The 17,798-nt window shown below is 38.8% G+C and overlaps 5 protein-coding genes and 1 pseudogene across 5 annotated transcripts in view; 3 read left to right on the top strand and 3 right to left on the bottom strand.

Moving 5' to 3' along the window:
* Positions 1–1,199, bottom strand: part of LOC104703381 (pentatricopeptide repeat-containing protein At1g80550, mitochondrial-like) — a 3,018-nt gene extending 1,819 nt beyond the window's left edge. Inside the window, exon 1 of the mRNA XM_019228018.1 lies at positions 52–1,199. Within this exon, the coding sequence (XP_019083563.1) occupies positions 52–1,121 (1,070 nt within the window). The 5' untranslated portion in view covers positions 1,122–1,199. The remainder of the gene's footprint in view (positions 1–51) is intronic.
* Positions 1,681–4,745, top strand: LOC104703380 (annotated as a pseudogene).
* LOC104703378 (F-box/LRR-repeat protein 14) lies at positions 6,970–9,213 on the top strand. Its single transcript, XM_010419387.2, has 2 exons — positions 6,970–7,140; positions 7,574–9,213. The coding sequence occupies exon 2, from the start codon at positions 7,586–7,588 to the stop codon at positions 8,987–8,989; it is 1,404 nt and encodes a 467-aa protein (XP_010417689.1). The 5' UTR covers positions 6,970–7,140; positions 7,574–7,585; the 3' UTR covers positions 8,990–9,213.
* LOC104703377 (ethylene-responsive transcription factor ERF084-like) lies at positions 10,778–11,622 on the top strand. The gene has a single exon (XM_010419386.2). The coding sequence runs from the start codon at positions 10,805–10,807 to the stop codon at positions 11,540–11,542; it is 738 nt and encodes a 245-aa protein (XP_010417688.1). The 5' UTR covers positions 10,778–10,804; the 3' UTR covers positions 11,543–11,622.
* LOC104703376 (acetylornithine aminotransferase, chloroplastic/mitochondrial) lies at positions 12,179–14,552 on the bottom strand. Its single transcript, XM_010419385.1, has 3 exons — positions 14,041–14,552; positions 12,902–13,336; positions 12,179–12,796 (listed from the first exon to the last, which is right to left on the bottom strand). Exons 1-3 carry the CDS (start codon positions 14,464–14,466, stop codon positions 12,272–12,274), a joined length of 1,386 nt encoding a protein of 461 aa, XP_010417687.1. The 5' UTR covers positions 14,467–14,552; the 3' UTR covers positions 12,179–12,271.
* LOC104705098 lies at positions 14,682–17,793 on the bottom strand (the record flags this gene model as incomplete). The annotated part of the gene is made up of 5 exons (XM_010421086.2): positions 14,682–15,314; positions 15,415–15,483; positions 15,568–15,630; positions 15,893–15,961; positions 17,698–17,793. Coding segments are annotated over 5 exons (414 nt in total), but the record flags the coding sequence as incomplete, so codon positions are not given.

The raw sequence follows: 17,798 nt of genomic DNA, 5'->3' as shown, positions 1-17,798 counted from the left end.
CCCCATCTCTCAAACTTCCTCATCAGCATCACATAAGTATCCATCTTTGGCCTCACTCCACTCCTTATCATCCTCCCAAACAGGCTAAGGATCTCACTCGGTTTCTCCAGACGGGCAAAGAGGCACATGTAAGTAATCGAATCCGGTTGACATCCTCCTTTCTTAGACATCTCATCAAGCATCTGATACGCGTCCCTCAGCCTCCCGTCTTCACACAGAAGTTTAATGATAGTGTTATGCGTCGCAACGTTAGGCTCGCAGCCTCTTTCCCTCATCTCCCGAAACACCCTGATACCAAATTCAACACCCTGAGAGACTCCAATGGCGCGGATCACAGTGTTATACGCAACCACATCGAGCTTTATCCTTCTACTCTTCATCTCCTTAAACAATTTCACAGCTTTCCAAGGTTTACCACTCTTGCACATAATATCCATGTAAATAGAATACGAAAACAAATCCTTACCAACACCTTCAGAATCCATCTTCTCCCAATACTCCTTGCATTTACCCCACCATCCCAATTTAGACCAGCCACGAAGAATCAGATTATGAATCTTTGTATTACTAATACGAAAACCATTACCAATCATCATCACATTCTTCCCAAAACAAAGCTCCTCAGCTTCGACCACATGTTTATGCTCGCAAAGCGCATCGACCAGGTTATAAAAAGATGTTTCGTCTCTCAGATTAAAACCATCCAACTTATCATACGCATCAATAGCCTCCTGAACAAGATGAGCCGTCACATAACGCTTAAAGACTATACGAAACGTAACATGATTCGGAACAGATTCCGGGTTTAAGACCATCCGGTTGATCAATCCCCAAGAAGTTTCGAACTCGAAATACTTACCCAGAATGTCAATCATCCGATTAAACGTCTCGGTGGTGTGTCTGAATCCGGATTCTTTCTCGACCCAATTGAAAAACTCCAACGCTTTTTGCCAATCGTTGCTGTAACATGTGAGTGCGTCGCATACTGTTTTCTGATCGTAACTGGACTGGTCCTCTTCCTTGCATCGAAGCTTCTCATCTGAAATGGGGATTCCAGATAGAAGCCGAACGGAGCAATGAGAAGCAATCCGAACTCGATTGAATCGTCGCAACAACAGCATCTCTTTTTTTTGTTTTCCCTCTCCGCTTTCAAAAGACGAAATTAGGGTTTATCTTGACCCGAATACCCGTTTTGAAACCCGCAATTAAGTTTTGACCCGATCGATTACAACACATTTGGACTTGTGGAGTTGTAAAATATTTGGACAGTTGGGCCGATATCTCTTTTTAAATATGTACAGATCCCTCTTATTGGCCCATACTTAGCCTCTGATTTGTGACGATCAATATGGCTTTTAGTAAATTATCCAATAAAAATTATATATTAAATTTAGTAGAAGTAAAAATATTAATTCAGTATATAAAACTCAGTAATCAAATAACAGTAAAAATATTAATTCATTAACAATAAAATAAAAGAAAAATTTAACCAGTAAATATATTATTCTAAATAACAAAACATATTACAAACTTTACACTAATTAAAAATATGATTATTACAAAAATATTACAAATTTATGTGATGTTATTAGAGGGACTTATTTGATCGCATTGAAATGTTTGGTGTTTATTCGAAAAATAAATATCCTGGTGAAGTTAATGACGTGTCAGTAGAGCGAGAGATCTCCGTCTCGACGCCGCAGTTAGTAAAAGCACGAGACTCTCGACTCGTTTCTTTGGCGGCAAGACTTGATGAAGCCTTCAACTTCAACCGTTATCGCCGGTGAAGAATCGGTAGTTTCACCGCCGGTTGCAAGCGTTTCCGGTGAATCGTCTCTCTCCGATATGACTCAGACAGTTCATTTTTCCTCTGGAAACCCTAGAATCGGCGAGACTCGCGGCGTCATGCATCTATTTTCCGATGATGCCGTTTCGTCGTCTTCTTCCTCCTCCTCCTCCTCCTCGAATCTCCCTGTAAGATTTCCCCTCTTTTTATGATTCAAATCACTCTGAGATGTATTCCTTCTTCCGTTTGATTGTTCCACCGGAATTATATGTTTGAATCTGGAATCGTTTTGTTGTCATATAGATTGGAAGAAACCCTCTCGTTTGCGTTCTTGGGGTGCCCAACCATATGACATATGCAGATTTTTGCCAGTTCTGCGGCTCCTTCATTCAGCACATACTAGAGATGCGAACAGTGAGGTAAAAATGGAAAAATCAAATCTCTTAATGGCGCTGTAGATCTTTCTTTTGCTATAGATTGTGGTTTCCATCTGGTTGTTTCTGGTATTACAGGAGTGTAATAATTTTATCAGCAAAAAAAACTGTGTTCTATTTCGTTCTGATATGTATACTTTGGATGGGGAGATGAGGAGTTAGTTTGCTTTTTTTCTGGGCTTTTGATCTTCACAGGAATGATGGCATTGAAAATAGATACAGCATTTTGATAAGGTTTGATAGTCAGGAATCTACCGATACATTCTACCAGCATTTTAGAGGGAAACAATTCAATTCTCTCGAGGTATGCTTTTGTTTCAGACATCCTAATCCTATGTGAGCTGTATATGAAACCAACTGTAGTCTTGTGATTGATAAGTCGCTGCCAAATCTGTGCAGCAAGATGTATGTCGACTGCTTTTTACTCTAGATGTTCAGTTTACCGGTTATAGTGGATCTATTGACCATACACAGCCTTCTGCTGCTGGCCCGATAGAGCAACCTACTTGCCCAGTTTGTCTTGGTAAATTCTTAACCTTAATTATTCAAACTTATGCAAAAAAATATGGCTTAGTCTAGCTCTAGAAAGTGTAAATATAGGTATTGGTACTTTGACAGGATCTCTGGTGTCATGTATTATTGGCTATGTTTGGTTTCAGATAGACTGGACCAAGACACTGGTGGCATTCTTACAACCATGTGCAATCATTCCTTCCATTGTTCATGTATTTCTAATTGGCCAGATTCTTCTTGTCCAGTAAGGGTCTTTTAGCATTTTCATGTTGTTTTGATCTTGTGTCAGTTTTCTTCATGTATCTTTATGGGGTGTTGTTTTTGTTTTCAGGTTTGTCGATATTGCCAACAGCAACCTGAAAATTCAGTATGTTGTGTTTGCCAAACAACAGAGAATCTATGGATGTGTGTTATCTGTGGGGTTGTTGGCTGAGGGAGGTATGGATTGCACTTTTTATTGCAATCAGCACGGAGACATGTTTCCGTCTCGTTTGTTCAAAGTTAACCAATTTGCTTTGTTATATATTTATCGTAGGTACAAGGGAGGACATGCCAGAAGGCATTGGGAGGAGACAGAACATTGCTATTCACTTGAGCTTGAAACACAGCGTGTTTGGGATTATGCTGGTGACAATTATGTTCACCGGCTTATTCAATCCAAAACTGATGGCAAGCTAGTTGAGTTAAATTCTCATGGTAGTCTGAGCAAGGATGGTTGTGGAAGCTGTGAATATCCTGACAGTGGAATGACTGATGCTCTCTTGAACAGCAAAGTGGACATGGTAGTCCTTTTGTTTCATGTTTTATCATTCTCGTGCTCAACTGTATTCTTAACTTAATTTAGTGTCTCGTCATTTTCTTTTTCAAACCACAGATCATTAGTGAGTACAACGAACTTCTTCAGGCACAACTAGAGAATCAAAAACAAGTAAGCACCTATCATGTTTGCCTTTTGGTGTCTCGATAACTACCAGTCTTTTGTAGTTTTCATTGTCTGATTTTAATTCTGTCTATCAAAGGGATTGAGAATTTTTTTTTTCCTCGTTTCCTCTCCTATTAGTATTTTGAAAAGTTGCTACAAAATGTGAAAGAGGAAACGGAACAGAAAGTCTCAGAAGCTGCGAGCAAGGCAATAAGCCAGAGACTGCAGAAGCTGCAGACCAGGCGTGACAGATGTGTCAAAGAGAAGCAATTTCTTGAAGACGTGAGTATCTAGCTTTCATTTTGAAAGTTTTTCTTGATGGCATATTTACAAAGCAACATTTACTTACATTTCAGTAGAGGATTGACTTGTTGTTTTCATAATGTGTAGTTGAACGAAAATCTCGTGAAAAATAAGGACGTATGGAGAAACAAGATTACAGAAATGGAAGAAAGGTATTCATCTATCCAGCACAATTTCCATGACATTGTGAATATTCTAGCCTGTGAGACCAGGGTCCAGTTGTGACATACTGTGCAATGAGTGTTATTTTTCATTGATGGAAACTTCCCTTTGGTTTAGGGAGAAGAAGGCAGTTCGGGCAAAGGATGAAAAGATTCAGGCCTTAGAGGAACAGGTAAAGAAACATCAATAGACAATACGACCTGCGTATTGGTTATATAGTAAAACACGTACTAAATATGTTATGTACACTTTCAGCTTGGAAAACTAATGGCCCAAATGGATGGTGAAAGAGAGGTCTCACAGGTCAAGGACAGTACCGTCTTGCCCATATCCACCAATACATCTTCCTCTGGGTCTGGGGATGCAAGTAAAAAGAAGAGTGACAGAAGAAAGGGTTAGATCAAGATTCAGACTCAAATATCTAGAACCAATCTCATTAAGGCTAGTAGACTAAAGTTCAAGCAAACGGCAGCGGGAGACTAGATTTAACCATTCATTCATGTTATGTGTGCTATGAGAATTTTAGAGAAATGTTGGGGTTTTCGTATCAACCTGATGGAACTTTATTCTCCACCTTTGTCCATATACAGTGGCTAATATCATATTTCAGTATCGTGTTTGCACTTTTGCACCTATCATGTTTATCTTTGTATATAGCTTGAGAGATATATAATGTTTTTGGAGACTATCGAAAATGAGATCATAAACATGAAATGTAAACCAGTAGCGAAAACTATTTGAGGCTAAAATCTTTTAAACCAAGAAAATTTCATTATCCCCATATATGTTTATAGGTTAAAAACCTTAAAACTGACTTGGATATACATTAATATGTATGTATTGACAATATACCGTTTTATCAAATTGTAAAGACCTATATGTTAAGTGGTAAAATCGTTACAAAATAAAATCGAAAGTTTGAGTTAAGTTTGATATCAAAGCTTCGATTTTTTAATTTGCCAAAACATTGAATTGTGATAGTGTAACAGAAACATCAAAGTTTTAATGACTACTAACGGTTGACGCGCTCATTGTGAGAGTGGGTGAGATTTCCCAGTTCGATAACCACGCGCGTCATGTTTGGGTTGACTTTTATACTGCCCATTGGGGCTACAAAGAGCCTGTTTTCGTAAATCAAAAATGCCCAATAGCAAATTCATGATGGTTCCCGGTGAAAAACACAACTAGAGCTAGTAGTACAGAAGTACAAACCAGAGTTTTTTTTTTTTTGAAAAATATGTGAATTTCATTAAACCGAAAAGTTTGCAGAAGTTACAATAAGCTTGATACGAAAACGGTCTCTTGCCCAAAAAAAAATAAAAACAAGAGAGCGGCTAATACTTAATACGATAATAGGCTTCAGTAAGCATACTTTAACCAGATCCCCATTGAGTCCCTGGACTTCTTCCTCCTTTGTTTGGCTAGAATAGCGTCTCTGATTAGTCGATCAAGTCCCTTAAATAAAACACGAACATCCGTGGAGATGTGGTTGTGAAACCTGCTGTTGCGCTCTTGCCATATAACATAAAGTGTTGCTTGAGCAACTAACCGGCGGAGGTTCTTTGGTGCTTTATCATCCCCCACGTCTAACCAAGCTGACAAGGCTGCCCATGTGTGGAAAGAGAAGGGTCTATATCCGATACGACTTGTCACCCCCACCCATAGTTCCTCACTGACTTCGCATCGGAGAAAAAGGTGATCTTGGGTTTCCTGCATCACACCACATAAACAACACTTTTCCTCAATTTGATACCCCCATTGCACTAGTCTCTCTCTTGTTGGTAACCTATCCAGGTGCATGAGCCACATCATGAAGGCATGTCTAGGTATTGCTCCTTTAAACCAGACTTGTCTAGCCCAGGTGGGTGGAACTTGTGCTGGCCTTATCGCCTCCCACGTTTTGCTTGTGGAAAATTGTTGCAGCTTCTCAGACCCAATTTGCCAGTAGTAGTTATCTGGCAAGGAGGAGAGGATGGGAGGCTCGATCGTTGTTAAATATATTTGAAGCTCCTCAACTTTGGTCGACCTGGCTGGTCTAAATCTCCACCCCGAAGCAGAACAAGCTTGCCCCACTTTCCCTCGGAGAGGAATTCCTGTTTGATATGGTCCTGTAGGCCCAAGAAACTCAATCAGAGGGCCATAAGGCGTCCAGTCGTCATACCAAAAACTTATTTGTGTCCCGTTACCCAATCTGGCTTTGAGGAACTTGATCGCAAACTGTCTGAGATTCAGCATAGATTTCCAGGTCCATGATGTTTCTTTTTTTTTGCATCAATAGAGCATAGTACAAACCAGAGTTGTACACAAAGTCAAAATCAAACAGAAATATAGTCAAATAACTATTGTTTGCATCATGAACTTACTTTTAAATTCAAAACATTAATTAAAAGCAATAAGATAACGAAGACAGCATCTGAAGAAAGATCTAGTTCGACATTATGATGAGATGAAACACTTGAGGTCAAGGGACATATGCTCCGATGAATCGAGTTGTTAAGGAAAAAAAAAGCATAAGAAGATATGTAAAGAGTCCCACCAGAGTCAGGAGATCAGAGCAGAGAAGAATCGTGCGAAACCAACCAACGACGTAACCTAACGGAACCGTACCTTTTCTTTTCTTCGTCTCTGTTATTAGAGACAAAACAAAAAAAGAAAAATGATTTCCCCAAAACCAATCACGTAACTTAAATAGACAACACAACACAAAACCGAGAAAACTTTTTGGGCCATATTAAATCTCAAAAGGCCCATTTAGCTACAAAGAATTAATAATAATTAAAAAAAAAAAAAAAAAAAAAAAAAAAAANGATTTTTCTATGTAATCAATCTCCCGTCGTTAGTCCTTATCCGACGCCGAGTTGGGGGAATGAATTAAATAAAAACAATATGGATCGTTTGATTTTTCTTCATCTTTGTGATGAGTGAGTTAACCAAACAAACATTAAAAAAAAAAAAAAGGTCAAACCGTCTCTCTACTTTTTGATATTCTCCCAGAATTCTTCTCCTGATCAAGTTTTCCGGTGAGATCTTTTCTCTCTGTTCTCTCTCTGATTATGTGCCTTCAATCGATTAAACCAATGATGTGATTTTGTTTATCTAGTGTTCTTGATTTATTCATTATGTTCGGTGGTCAAGTAATCTAATCTTGTTTTTGTGAATTATAATAATTGACAATAGTTTAGACATCACTGCTCTGTTTTTCCTCTGTTTTTAATTACTAATCATCTTACTATTTTTGTTACTGGACAATTTCTCATCTCTTTTAGAAGATGAGATCACACAAACTTTTGAGTTTTCATTTGGGATATTCGTAAGATGAGATCACACCAAACAATTTGCTCTCTTTTGTCTTTTCATGGTTAATTTTTGTTACACTTTCTCTAATAACTAATAAGATGAATCTTCTTTACTAATTGACATGCTTGGCTTTCATCATTTTTGTTTTGTTCACAGAGGATAGACAAAATGGATGAATTGCCAGACCATTTAGTTTGGGACATCCTCAGTAAGCTTCATACCACCAGTGACAGAAACTCGGTTTCACTCTCATGCAGGCGTTTCTATTCCCTTGACAACGACCAACGATATTCTCTGCGTGTCGGCTGCGGTTTAGTTCCTGCAACTGATGCATTGCTTTCTCTCTCCAGGAGGTTTCCAAATCTGTCCAAAGTAGAGATTATATACTCGGGTTGGATGTCAAAACTGGGGAAACAACTTGACGATCAAGGCCTTCTTGTCCTCACCACTAACTGTCCTTCTCTCACTGATCTCACTCTTAGCTACTGCACCTTCATCACCGATGTTGGCATCCGCCATTTGTCCTCTTGTCCAGAGCTTTCTTCTTTGGAGTTAAACTTCGCTCCCAGGATCACTGGTTGTGGTGTATTGTCACTCGCTGTTGGCTGCAAGAAACTCAGGAGACTTTACCTCGTTCGTTGCCTAAACGTTGCAAGTGTTGAGTGGTTGGAGTATTTCGGAAAGCTTGAGACTTTAGAAGAACTCTGTATCAAGAACTGCAGAGCCATTGGGGAAGGTGATTTAATCAAGCTGAGGAACAGCTGGAGAAAGCTGAGGAGTCTGCAGTTTGAGGTAGATGCCAATTACAGGTACATGAAGGTTTATGATCAAGTAGCTGTGGAACGGTGGCCGAAACAATTGGTTCCTTGTGACAGTTTGGTGGAGCTCAGCCTTGGTAACTGCATCATAGCTCCCGGTAGAGGGCTAGCTTGTGTGTTTCGAAATTGCAAGAACCTGGAGAAGCTTCATCTGGACATGTGTATCGGTGTCAGCGACTCAGACATCATAGCATTGGTTCAGAAAGCTAAACACCTCAGAAGCATCTCACTTCGCGTACCATCTGATTTTACTCTGCCTCTATTAAACAACATCACCCTAAGATTAACCGATGAGAGCCTCAGTGCCATAGCTCAACACTGCTCTCAGCTCGAACGTTTCAAGATCTCTTTCTCAGACGGGGAATTCCCTTCGCTCTTCTCTTTCACCCTCCAGGGGATAATCACACTGATGGAGAAATGCCCGATTCGAGAGCTTTCTCTTGACCATGTTTGTTCTTTCAACGACATGGGGATGGAGGCCTTATGTTCAGCTCAGAATCTAGAGATCTTGGAGCTTGTCCACTGCCAGGAAGTGAGCGACGAGGGTTTGATCCTGGCAAGCCAGTTTCCTTCTCTGAGCGTGTTGAAACTATCAAAATGTCTAGGAGTTACAGACGAGGGACTGAGACCACTAGTTGGATCTCAGAAGCTGGAGTTGCTTGTGATTGAAGATTGTCCTCAGGTTTCTAGAAGAGGTGTTCATGATGCCGCGTCGTCTGTATCTTTCAGGCAAGACTTGTCATGGATGTATTGAGAGCGCATTATTAGCTTCATATGTACATTATTACATTGCTTGCTATTCATTCGGTCTTAGTTGGGGTCAGAAAGTACTACTAATGGGCCTCGTGGCATGACGTCGTGTCGATCGAGTTTACGATGACGTCATGCGGGTGTGTAGTGTCCGTACTCTGTAGTAGGCTCCTTGGATGACGTAACGTTGTTATTACTCTTTAGTTTAATGACGGGTTATTATATAAATATAGCGTCATACACATACATAATTAAAGAAAAAATGTTGTAAAGTTTTTGACTGATATCTTTCTAATCCATGAGCTAATTATCAAAGTCATTCTGAAGATTTTTTGGAAGATTTTTCAATATTTCGCAATTGTTATTGGCCGCGTCTAAACGCGAAGTACAACTTTCTTTCTTTTTGATCAGTTAAAGATCCTCTGTTGACTTCATCTGACACTTTTGAGATCTTCTGTCGGTAATAAAACTTTCATCATCTCACTCAATCCCAAATCTGTTTTACATCTTCCCGAACGTGCTCATCATATCTAAGGTCAAAATTGTTTTTTAGAAGTTTCGGTAATTTTTGGGTGCACAAAGAAAAAAAAAAAAAAAAAAAAAAAAAGNTTCGGTAATTTATAATTCTCTGGAAAAGAATAAAAAGTTTATGATTGTTTGTCTACTAAAACCATATTAATCTTTGAAACTGTAAATTTAAATTATTGTCAATTAGATTTTAAGATATTCTACTCTACATTTTGACGTTTGTATTCTACCAAATAAACATATCTAATAGTAGCTTTAATATGATTTGATAGCTCTTTGGAGATTATGAAAGATTGAACATCAACTACTCAAGGAACAAGTTTGAAGATCTACATTCACTTAGGTTAAAAGAAAACAAAGGATTCCTCAAGATTTATCTTTCTATTTTCATTCATTTATCCCACATGCCTTACATTGTGTGTTTAATAAAGTAGATGTTATAAAACAAAAATTTATGCTAAGTTTAAGTTTAAACCCTACTAATTAAAAGCAAAAATTGTAATCAAAACAATCGTGTCTGTTGACGCCAGCAGCATAAGTCCATGAATTAAGAAGAGATCACGCGCCTTACGCAATCCAACGGATGTCATTTCAACCAAAGTCAAATCGTTTGGACTAAAGAACACACGATTTGCCATTGATGCTTTCCTGAGATTTAATGTCTTTGTCAAGGTCCTGCTTATCCCTTAATCGACACTTTTTACCGTATGATGCAAGCAGGTTGTCAAATAATGAGATACAAAAAAAATTATAGTTATTGTCTTACAGATAGTACATAATAATTCACATTAAAATTATTTCATTATTCCCTTGTTCTTCCATGACCATGTGGTCCATGTCACTTACTTTATTCCAAGGTTGGTACTGTCAAGAAAATGTTTTGAGAAAATGAAAAGTTAAACGTTTGTCTTCCTCTATCGAAAACAAAAGGTACAAACTTCATCTTGGCACTGTAAAGGACAGGTGCATAAATGTGAAAGATTTTACCGTCTTATCGAAATTGACAGCAGTATCTTTTAATTATCTCACTAAACAAAAGTAATTTTATTACTATAAATCTTTTTATAGTTGTATTTTTCCTCCGACTACTAGTTTAATTAGTAGAAATATTCGAAGAAATAGATTAGGGAAAGAAAAAAAACTCAAAACAGTTGAATCATTTTTGAATAAATCAATTAAATAGATATATTTTTCCCTATAAAGAGGTGCCAAAGCACACATCATTTTTTTATACTTACAAACAGACCGAAGACAAAAGATTTTGCATAGAAAGCTTCATTACAAAAGAAAAATGGAAAACACCGTTGATTTGTGCTCCATACTTGAAACCCGTCAAAGCTTCTTTGGAACGGAAACTCTGTTTTCTGATCATGTGATCATGGCAGCGAAAGAACCCTTAAACGGAGCCACTTCATTCGACATCTCTTCTCTTTTCTCTTCTAACCCAAGACCAGAACTCGAAAACTCTCGTCGGATCATGGACGATTCCATCGCTGCCGTGGTTGGCGAAAACGTTCTGTTCGGTGACAACAACAAAGTCCCTGCGACAGAGGTCCAAGGCGGTGGCGTGAAGCCGTGGCGGAAGGTGCCGCAGAAGAACGGAGGATTCATGGGAGTGAGAAAACGGCCGTGGGGGAGATGGTCGGCGGAGATAAGAGACAGGATAGGGCGGTGCAGACACTGGTTAGGAACATTCGATACGGCGGAGGAAGCGGCGCGTGCTTATGACGCGGCGGCGAGGAAGCTCAGAGGGACGAAAGCCAAGACCAACTTCGTGATCCCTCCGCTTTTTCCGGAGGAGATAGCAGCTCAGGCTCAGTCCTCCACGACGGAGGAGAATAGGAGGAGGAAGAAGAAGAAAAGAGTGAATGCGAGGAAGTGTGTTAAAGTCACATCGGTTGCACAACTGTTCGGTGATGCCAATATCATATCCTCTTCTACTAGTCGTCCAAATGTGACTAGTTCTTTTAATAATCTTGACAAAATGGGTTTAGAGCTTGATTTGAAGTTGAGTTTAGGGTTGTGTTAAAAAGTGATAAATCACTTGTAGTTTGAGTAGTTCTCTTGTTTCATTGGCATTGTATTGTTTTTTTGTTGTTGTTGTTGTTGTTTTTTGGCTGTTGGTGAAATGAAACAAGAGGCCATAATCTTTTAGTCTGTTGGACATAAATCGTAACAAGTAGTTGCCTTTATATATTATCCGCTTGTGTTACTTTTGAAACATGACTATACATTGGTCAAAAATTATATGAAACTGACTAAAGCTCCAGAGTCTATATTAAAATATGAACTGTTGAGTCATGTAGAGGTAGTTATTATTAACCTATGATAGCTGGGTGCATAAATCATGGGATCAGTAACTTTTTGATGAATAGTAGAACCATAGGTCTTGTTTCTGCAGAAAAAAAACTTAGGAACTGGTTATTAGCTTAGCTTAGCTGAAACTGAACTGAAAGCTACAAAAGTTCAGTAATACTGGTACGGAACTTCTTTATATATACACAGTCATCTATACATGTGTGTGTAATATATATGTCTGTGTAATAATCTACTTCGCTGCGCCCATACACTTCCAAGATACATATTTTTTTTGACCAGAAGATTGAAACGTCAATATAGTTCATTAAGTGTGTCAAATTTAATTTCTTTCCAATTGTGCAGACCATTTAACGGTATACTTAAGAGGCTAATTTAATACACGATCAAATATGAAACATATCTTGTTCTTCAATCCCACATCATTTCTCTTACAAGAGTTTCAATCAAGGGCATACAAATTTTGGGACATGATCTCAACCGCACGTTCGATCTCCTCCTCCGATATAACCAAAGGAGGAACAATCCTGACGACATTTCCTTTCCCTGCAGTCAAAATCAGAAGACCCGAATCTCGGCAAGCATTGACCAGTGAATTAGCCGGTACATCGAGTTCCACTCCTATGATAAGCCCTTCACCTCTCACTTCCTTCACGTGTGAGTTTCCTCCAAGTTTCTTCACCAACAAGTCTTTAAAGTATCGACCTTTACTTGAGACACTGGACAAGAAAGCGGGATTCGATACTTTATCAACAACTGCAATGGCTGCATTACACACAAGAGGGTTGCCTGCAAATGTACTTCCATGATCTCCGTAATTTATGGTCTCTGCAACTTTTTCAGTCACTAGCACTGCTCCAATAGGTAAACCACCAGCTAAAGGTTTTGCCACAGTCATTATGTCAGGAGTTACGTTGAATGCTTCATAAGCCCACATGAGACCCGTTCGACCCAAACCACATTGAACCTGGGAAATAAACCAGTTGAGGCAGAACCAATTGGCAAAACTACAAAAGTAGAAACAAAAGAAGAAATTTTGAGATGGATTTTGGAGGAAATGTAGAGTATATACCTCATCGAAGACGAGAAGAGATCCAGCAGCATCACAAGCAGTGCGCAGAGATTGCAGAAACTCTTTTGTAGCAGAGTAAATCCCTCCTTCTCCTTGAATAGGTTCGACAAACACTGCAGCTATCTTACCTGAGCTGATAAGGTCTGTGGCCGCTTGAATGTTACCGTATTCCAAGAATGTTACACCTGGCATGATGGGTTCGAAAGGAGTTCTGTATTGTTCTTTGCTTGTCAAGGCAAGAGCTCCTAAGGTTCTACCATGGAAGCTGTTTGTAAAGGCGATGAAGCCTGTCGCGACTTCTTTGTCTTCAGGATGAGTGAACCTCTGAAACTTTCTAGAAAACTTGATGGCTGCTTCGTTGGCTTCTGTTCCAGAGTTACAAAAGAATACACGGTCTGCGAAAGAACTTGCCACCAAGCGTTTCGCGAGCTCTATCTGCAGAGAAGTTAAAAAAATTCAGATTTTAGCAATGTATATGACTTATTATATATGAGAATGAAGATACATGCAGATCTTACATTGATGTCAAAAAAGTTTCTCTTATGTAAATATTAGCATTGTCAAGATCAGGAACGTCACATAATTTTCTATCCAAAGACTAAATTTTTACTGGTGTAACTCCTAACTTGTCCTATAATATCATCCTAAAACACTCTCAATGGCTGGAAAAAAAAAAGAAAAAAGAATTACAGAGCATGAACCTCATTTACAAAGCGGGATCAATATAGGCAGGTGTAAGTAGTAAATAATATTAACCAGTGAAGCTGAAGGATAGGCACCAATATATAGAGGTGTATGTGTGACTGAGTATGCATTGCCCAAAAACTAAAGGAAATCAGAAATACAGACACTCAGAGAAGAAGTTTCCATAGTTATTTTTCAAGGAAGGGCATAGAAACCATATTTGATGAAATCTCAAAGTGCAAGTACTTTTCACAGACAATCCTATTAAAGGGCATACACATACTTGTAAGTAGAAAGCCAATTCTACATTATCTTATAGGTCATAGCTCAATCACTCAGAGGACTAAAATCAACGAAAGTTTCAATTTTTGGCCACAAATGATAAAAAATTCAGTAAATTGCAAATTTTACTAAAACATGGGATTTTTCCAACTATCAACAGAATGAATCTATACCTGTGGAATGGTGTAATAGACATTGCTGACATGGGCAAGAACAGCAGCTTGCTCAGTGACAGCACGAAGCCAATCAGGATCTCCATGGCCAAGAGCATTCACAGCAATTCCAGATGCACAGTCAAGATACTCTTTCCCTTCTGGATCAAACAATTTACAACCTTTCCCACTTGAGAGCACCACTGGTGCACGCGCGTAGGTACCCACAAGAACTTTGGATTCCTCTTCGATCACCTTCTGGCTCACACTTGCTTTTGCCGACACCCCAGCTTGCTCCCCTGCTTTGTTGTTAGTCAATACGCTCGCAATCCGACCATTGAATCCGATCCGGGTTCTGATGATCGGTCGATCAAATCGACGGCGTAAGAGGCCAATCTCCGATGACGGCGCGCGTGGCAGGGTGATCTGGCCAAGAGACGACGCCATTTTCGTCTGGTGAAAATATCACTTTCGTTGTTTATGCGTCCGGACAAAAACTGAAAAAAAAGAACAGTCGTTAAGACTTTTGTAGCTGAGCTTAGGGTTTTAAGGCCACCAAACGATTTATATTATTAAAAATTAGAATTTCGTTATTACTCACTCGAGTAAAAGACAGATGTGCTTCAGTGAGTATTACTAGTGAAATTAGCAAGAGTCATGTATAACGAAGGCTGCGAGAGACACATATTTTATATAGTCCATCGATGAGAGTTACAAAATAGTAAAATGTTTTGGAACATGTTACATTGATTATAAAAAGTCGATGTAATCTTGCAATACATCTTAACCAGAGAGATAAAAAGAAAAAAAGAAGAACAAGTGTACATCTATTATCTATGTAGATAATTACATCTCATTCTAAGAAATTGGGAGAAATATAAGAATCATTTAGGAGAATGGCAGAGCAAAAATCTTACTACCAGGCTAAAGAAGAAGATATGTCAGACAACAGGTAACCATAAACTCGAACCGATTCACACCTTCAGGCGAATCTTCTTCAGCGTCCACGGGAAATGGGATGAAGGATGATATATAGGATTAATCTACGTTCTTCATATTCATACAGTTACTACCAGTTAAAAGAAAAAGAAAAAACATGTTTGTGGAAGGAGGTATAGTGGTGTAGTTTTGTGCTGGGAAAAACAAAAGAATGATCATATGCTTATGGCTCGCCCGTTTCAGCAGACAACTTCAGGGCTCGGATCGTTATCTATAGGCATGTTTAGGTCAGGGAGCAAGAAGGAAGAACCTTGTTCGAAAGCGAGTTTGCAGGATAAGGCAGGTTGTGATTCAGCCTGCATACATATGAATATAATCCACTTGAGTTACATATTTTATATTCTGTATATATAATTGATGAGTGACTGTTTAAAAGAGGAAGAGAGATGAGCTCACCTTCATCTTCTTTAGAGCCTTGTTTCTTTCTCTTTGTTGCTCAACCAAATCGCGCATACTTGCCAATTCCTGATTCAAGAGACCAAATCTAAGATTAGAACATGGACTTGATATGTAGAGATACAAGAAAAAAGGCCAAAGTGGAGGTTATACATTTTTCAGGCCGTTACTTTCCTTCAAGAGCATGATCTCTTCTTCTTTAAGCTCAGCCAAAGTCTGTCAACAATCAATCACACATTCATTAATTAGAACAAAAAAGAGGGTTCGAACCGTCTAAAAATTGTAAACCATATCCGTCCTAATTTAGAAAGAAAAAAAAAATCCTAAAGCGGAGCTTAGACAACATGTGTCGACAAATTTAAAACAAGCCATGACCATGAACTTGGTCACAATTGCTCCATGTCTGGGCTAAAACTAGTAACATTATCTTAAACAGTGACAGACTCTAAAGAAACAATATCTTTTGTGTTATGATTACCTTTTTCTTTCTTGATCTCTTGAAAAGGGTGGTTGTTGCTATTGTTGTTATTGCACTCGTTTGAGAAATCTGGACACCAAAACAAAAAACAAATCAGATTATGGCTTAAGACACACAACACCACCAGATAAAGCCAACTAAAATAATCAATAATCACACCAAACTAATACAATGAAAACAATTTTAGTTTTGTAGACTATATCATTTCTATAAAGAAACCACAACACCTACCATTACAAAGAGACTTTAGAGGCACGATAGAGTGGAAATAAAAGAATCATCCATCAGTATAATGACAAATATAACAACTATAACTTAGAGATCCTAAATTTCAGAAGAATCTTCTTGGTCAACTACTTGTGCCCCTCAGAGGGAAAAAAAAGAAAGAATAGAAGAGCAAAAATATTTAGAAATATTTTTTAATTAAAAAAGAAAACAGAAACACGTGAGTGGAGCGTGACTCGTGAGACTTTAACGCGTGTGTGTTTGGTCGTCATATTCACACGTCATGCTTTGCCCTCTCCTCCAACCCCAAACTAGTGTCACGTATTCTCCACACCACCACCACTTGTCCTTATTAACAATTTTTTTTTAATTATTAAACCAAAACATTCCATTTATTTTTTTCTTTTAGTGAGACGACTTTTACGTTGGTTTTTCAAATTTATAAACCACCGATCAAAGTCAACTTAAGAATCAGAGAATAAATCTTTAACTAATTTTGCGGAAAAGGTAAAAAAGTACAAAAAAGAACAGACTAAACACTCTAATAAGACTGATGAGACCAATAAAAATCCTACGGACAAATAAGAGGGAACCAGCCAATCCGTTGCAACAACTGAGGACTTTGACCAGTAAGAAACTGAGTCCTTAAAGACTTTACTGTCGACTGCGGCACATCAGATAACTGCCCTCCCCACTAAACCCTACCACACACGTACCTAATCCACTCATACTCTCTAATCTTTAAATTCAATTCAACGAAAACGCCTCCCAAACCCCCCCCTCTAATTTGTTGTATAAATAACGCCAGCAATCATCTCTCGCATTGACTTATATACCCTTTATCGTGTGAAAGAGCTCATCCGATGACAAGGGTTAATTTCGGGCATAAGCATCGTAATGATATATACTCTCCCCAATAAAAATCCTAAATTATTTTTCTTTTGCATTGAAGTCTACAACGCTGATTTGACCCAAAAAAGACCTCTCTCCCTTGAGGTGAGGGCTTTCTAGTCTTTCCGTAAAGCAGCTAAGAGAGAGAGAGAGAGAGATGCACAAAAGTGGGAAAACGTGACTCTTTTTGTTGCAAAAGAACAAAAAAAAAAAGCAGAGATCACCGAATTGAAAATATATAGAAGTGTTTCCAAGAAGACAACCAAAGAAATGAAGAGAGATAGATTTATTAGTTTCTTGGAAAAGAAAGAAAGAAAAACATGAGATTGCCTAAATTGGAGTTGTGTCCACCACGGTGGAGGGGTATTTCGGTCAACAAAAAGTCGGTGTACCTACATGATGATCAGCTTAGGAAGACGATCGTGGATCCTAAATTGACGAAAATACCCACAAGCGAACAACTAAAAACGTCTCGTCATGTGGGTAAAGGGCAAGGGCATAACAGGCAGTAGATCAACCAAAACGAACAAAAAAAAACTATATCACTTAAGAAAGAAAAAAAACATGACAGTGCAAAACGCCGTATCACGAGGGCTATATACACGCAAAAACAACACATACGAGCGTCGAGGAGCTTTCAAATCGGATAAGCCAAAAAAAAAAAAATCGAGCGAAATGACCGGACAAACCTTAGATCTAACGGCCTCAGAGGGTTTTACGGCGGCACTAGACTCCTCGAGACCTTCCACGGTGCCGCCGCCGCCGCTAAGAGACGTGGCACCGCTCCAGG

This window comes from Camelina sativa, chromosome 7 (genome assembly GCF_000633955.1).
Source record: "Camelina sativa cultivar DH55 chromosome 7, Cs, whole genome shotgun sequence".
Lineage (NCBI taxonomy): Eukaryota > Viridiplantae > Streptophyta > Magnoliopsida > Brassicales > Brassicaceae > Camelina > Camelina sativa.
Note: the sequence above shows the minus strand (reverse complement) of the source record. Positions and strands in the feature narration are given on the sequence as shown.

Excerpts from the sequence above, each read along its gene's own strand:
- LOC104703378 (XM_010419387.2), top strand. The coding sequence starts at position 7,586 with ATGGATGAATTGCCAGACCATTTAGTTTGGGACATCCTCAGTAAGCTT.
- LOC104703377 (XM_010419386.2), top strand. The coding sequence starts at position 10,805 with ATGGAAAACACCGTTGATTTGTGCTCCATACTTGAAACCCGTCAAAGC.
- LOC104703376 (XM_010419385.1), bottom strand. The coding sequence starts at position 14,466 with ATGGCGTCGTCTCTTGGCCAGATCACCCTGCCACGCGCGCCGTCATCG. Across the intron at positions 13,337-14,040 it reads TCTATTACACCATTCCACAG|ATAGAGCTCGCGAAACGCTT; the intron begins GTATAGATTCAT and ends ACTTCTCTGCAG. Across the intron at positions 12,797-12,901 it reads CTCTTCTCGTCTTCGATGAG|GTTCAATGTGGTTTGGGTCG; the intron begins GTATATACTCTA and ends TTTATTTCCCAG.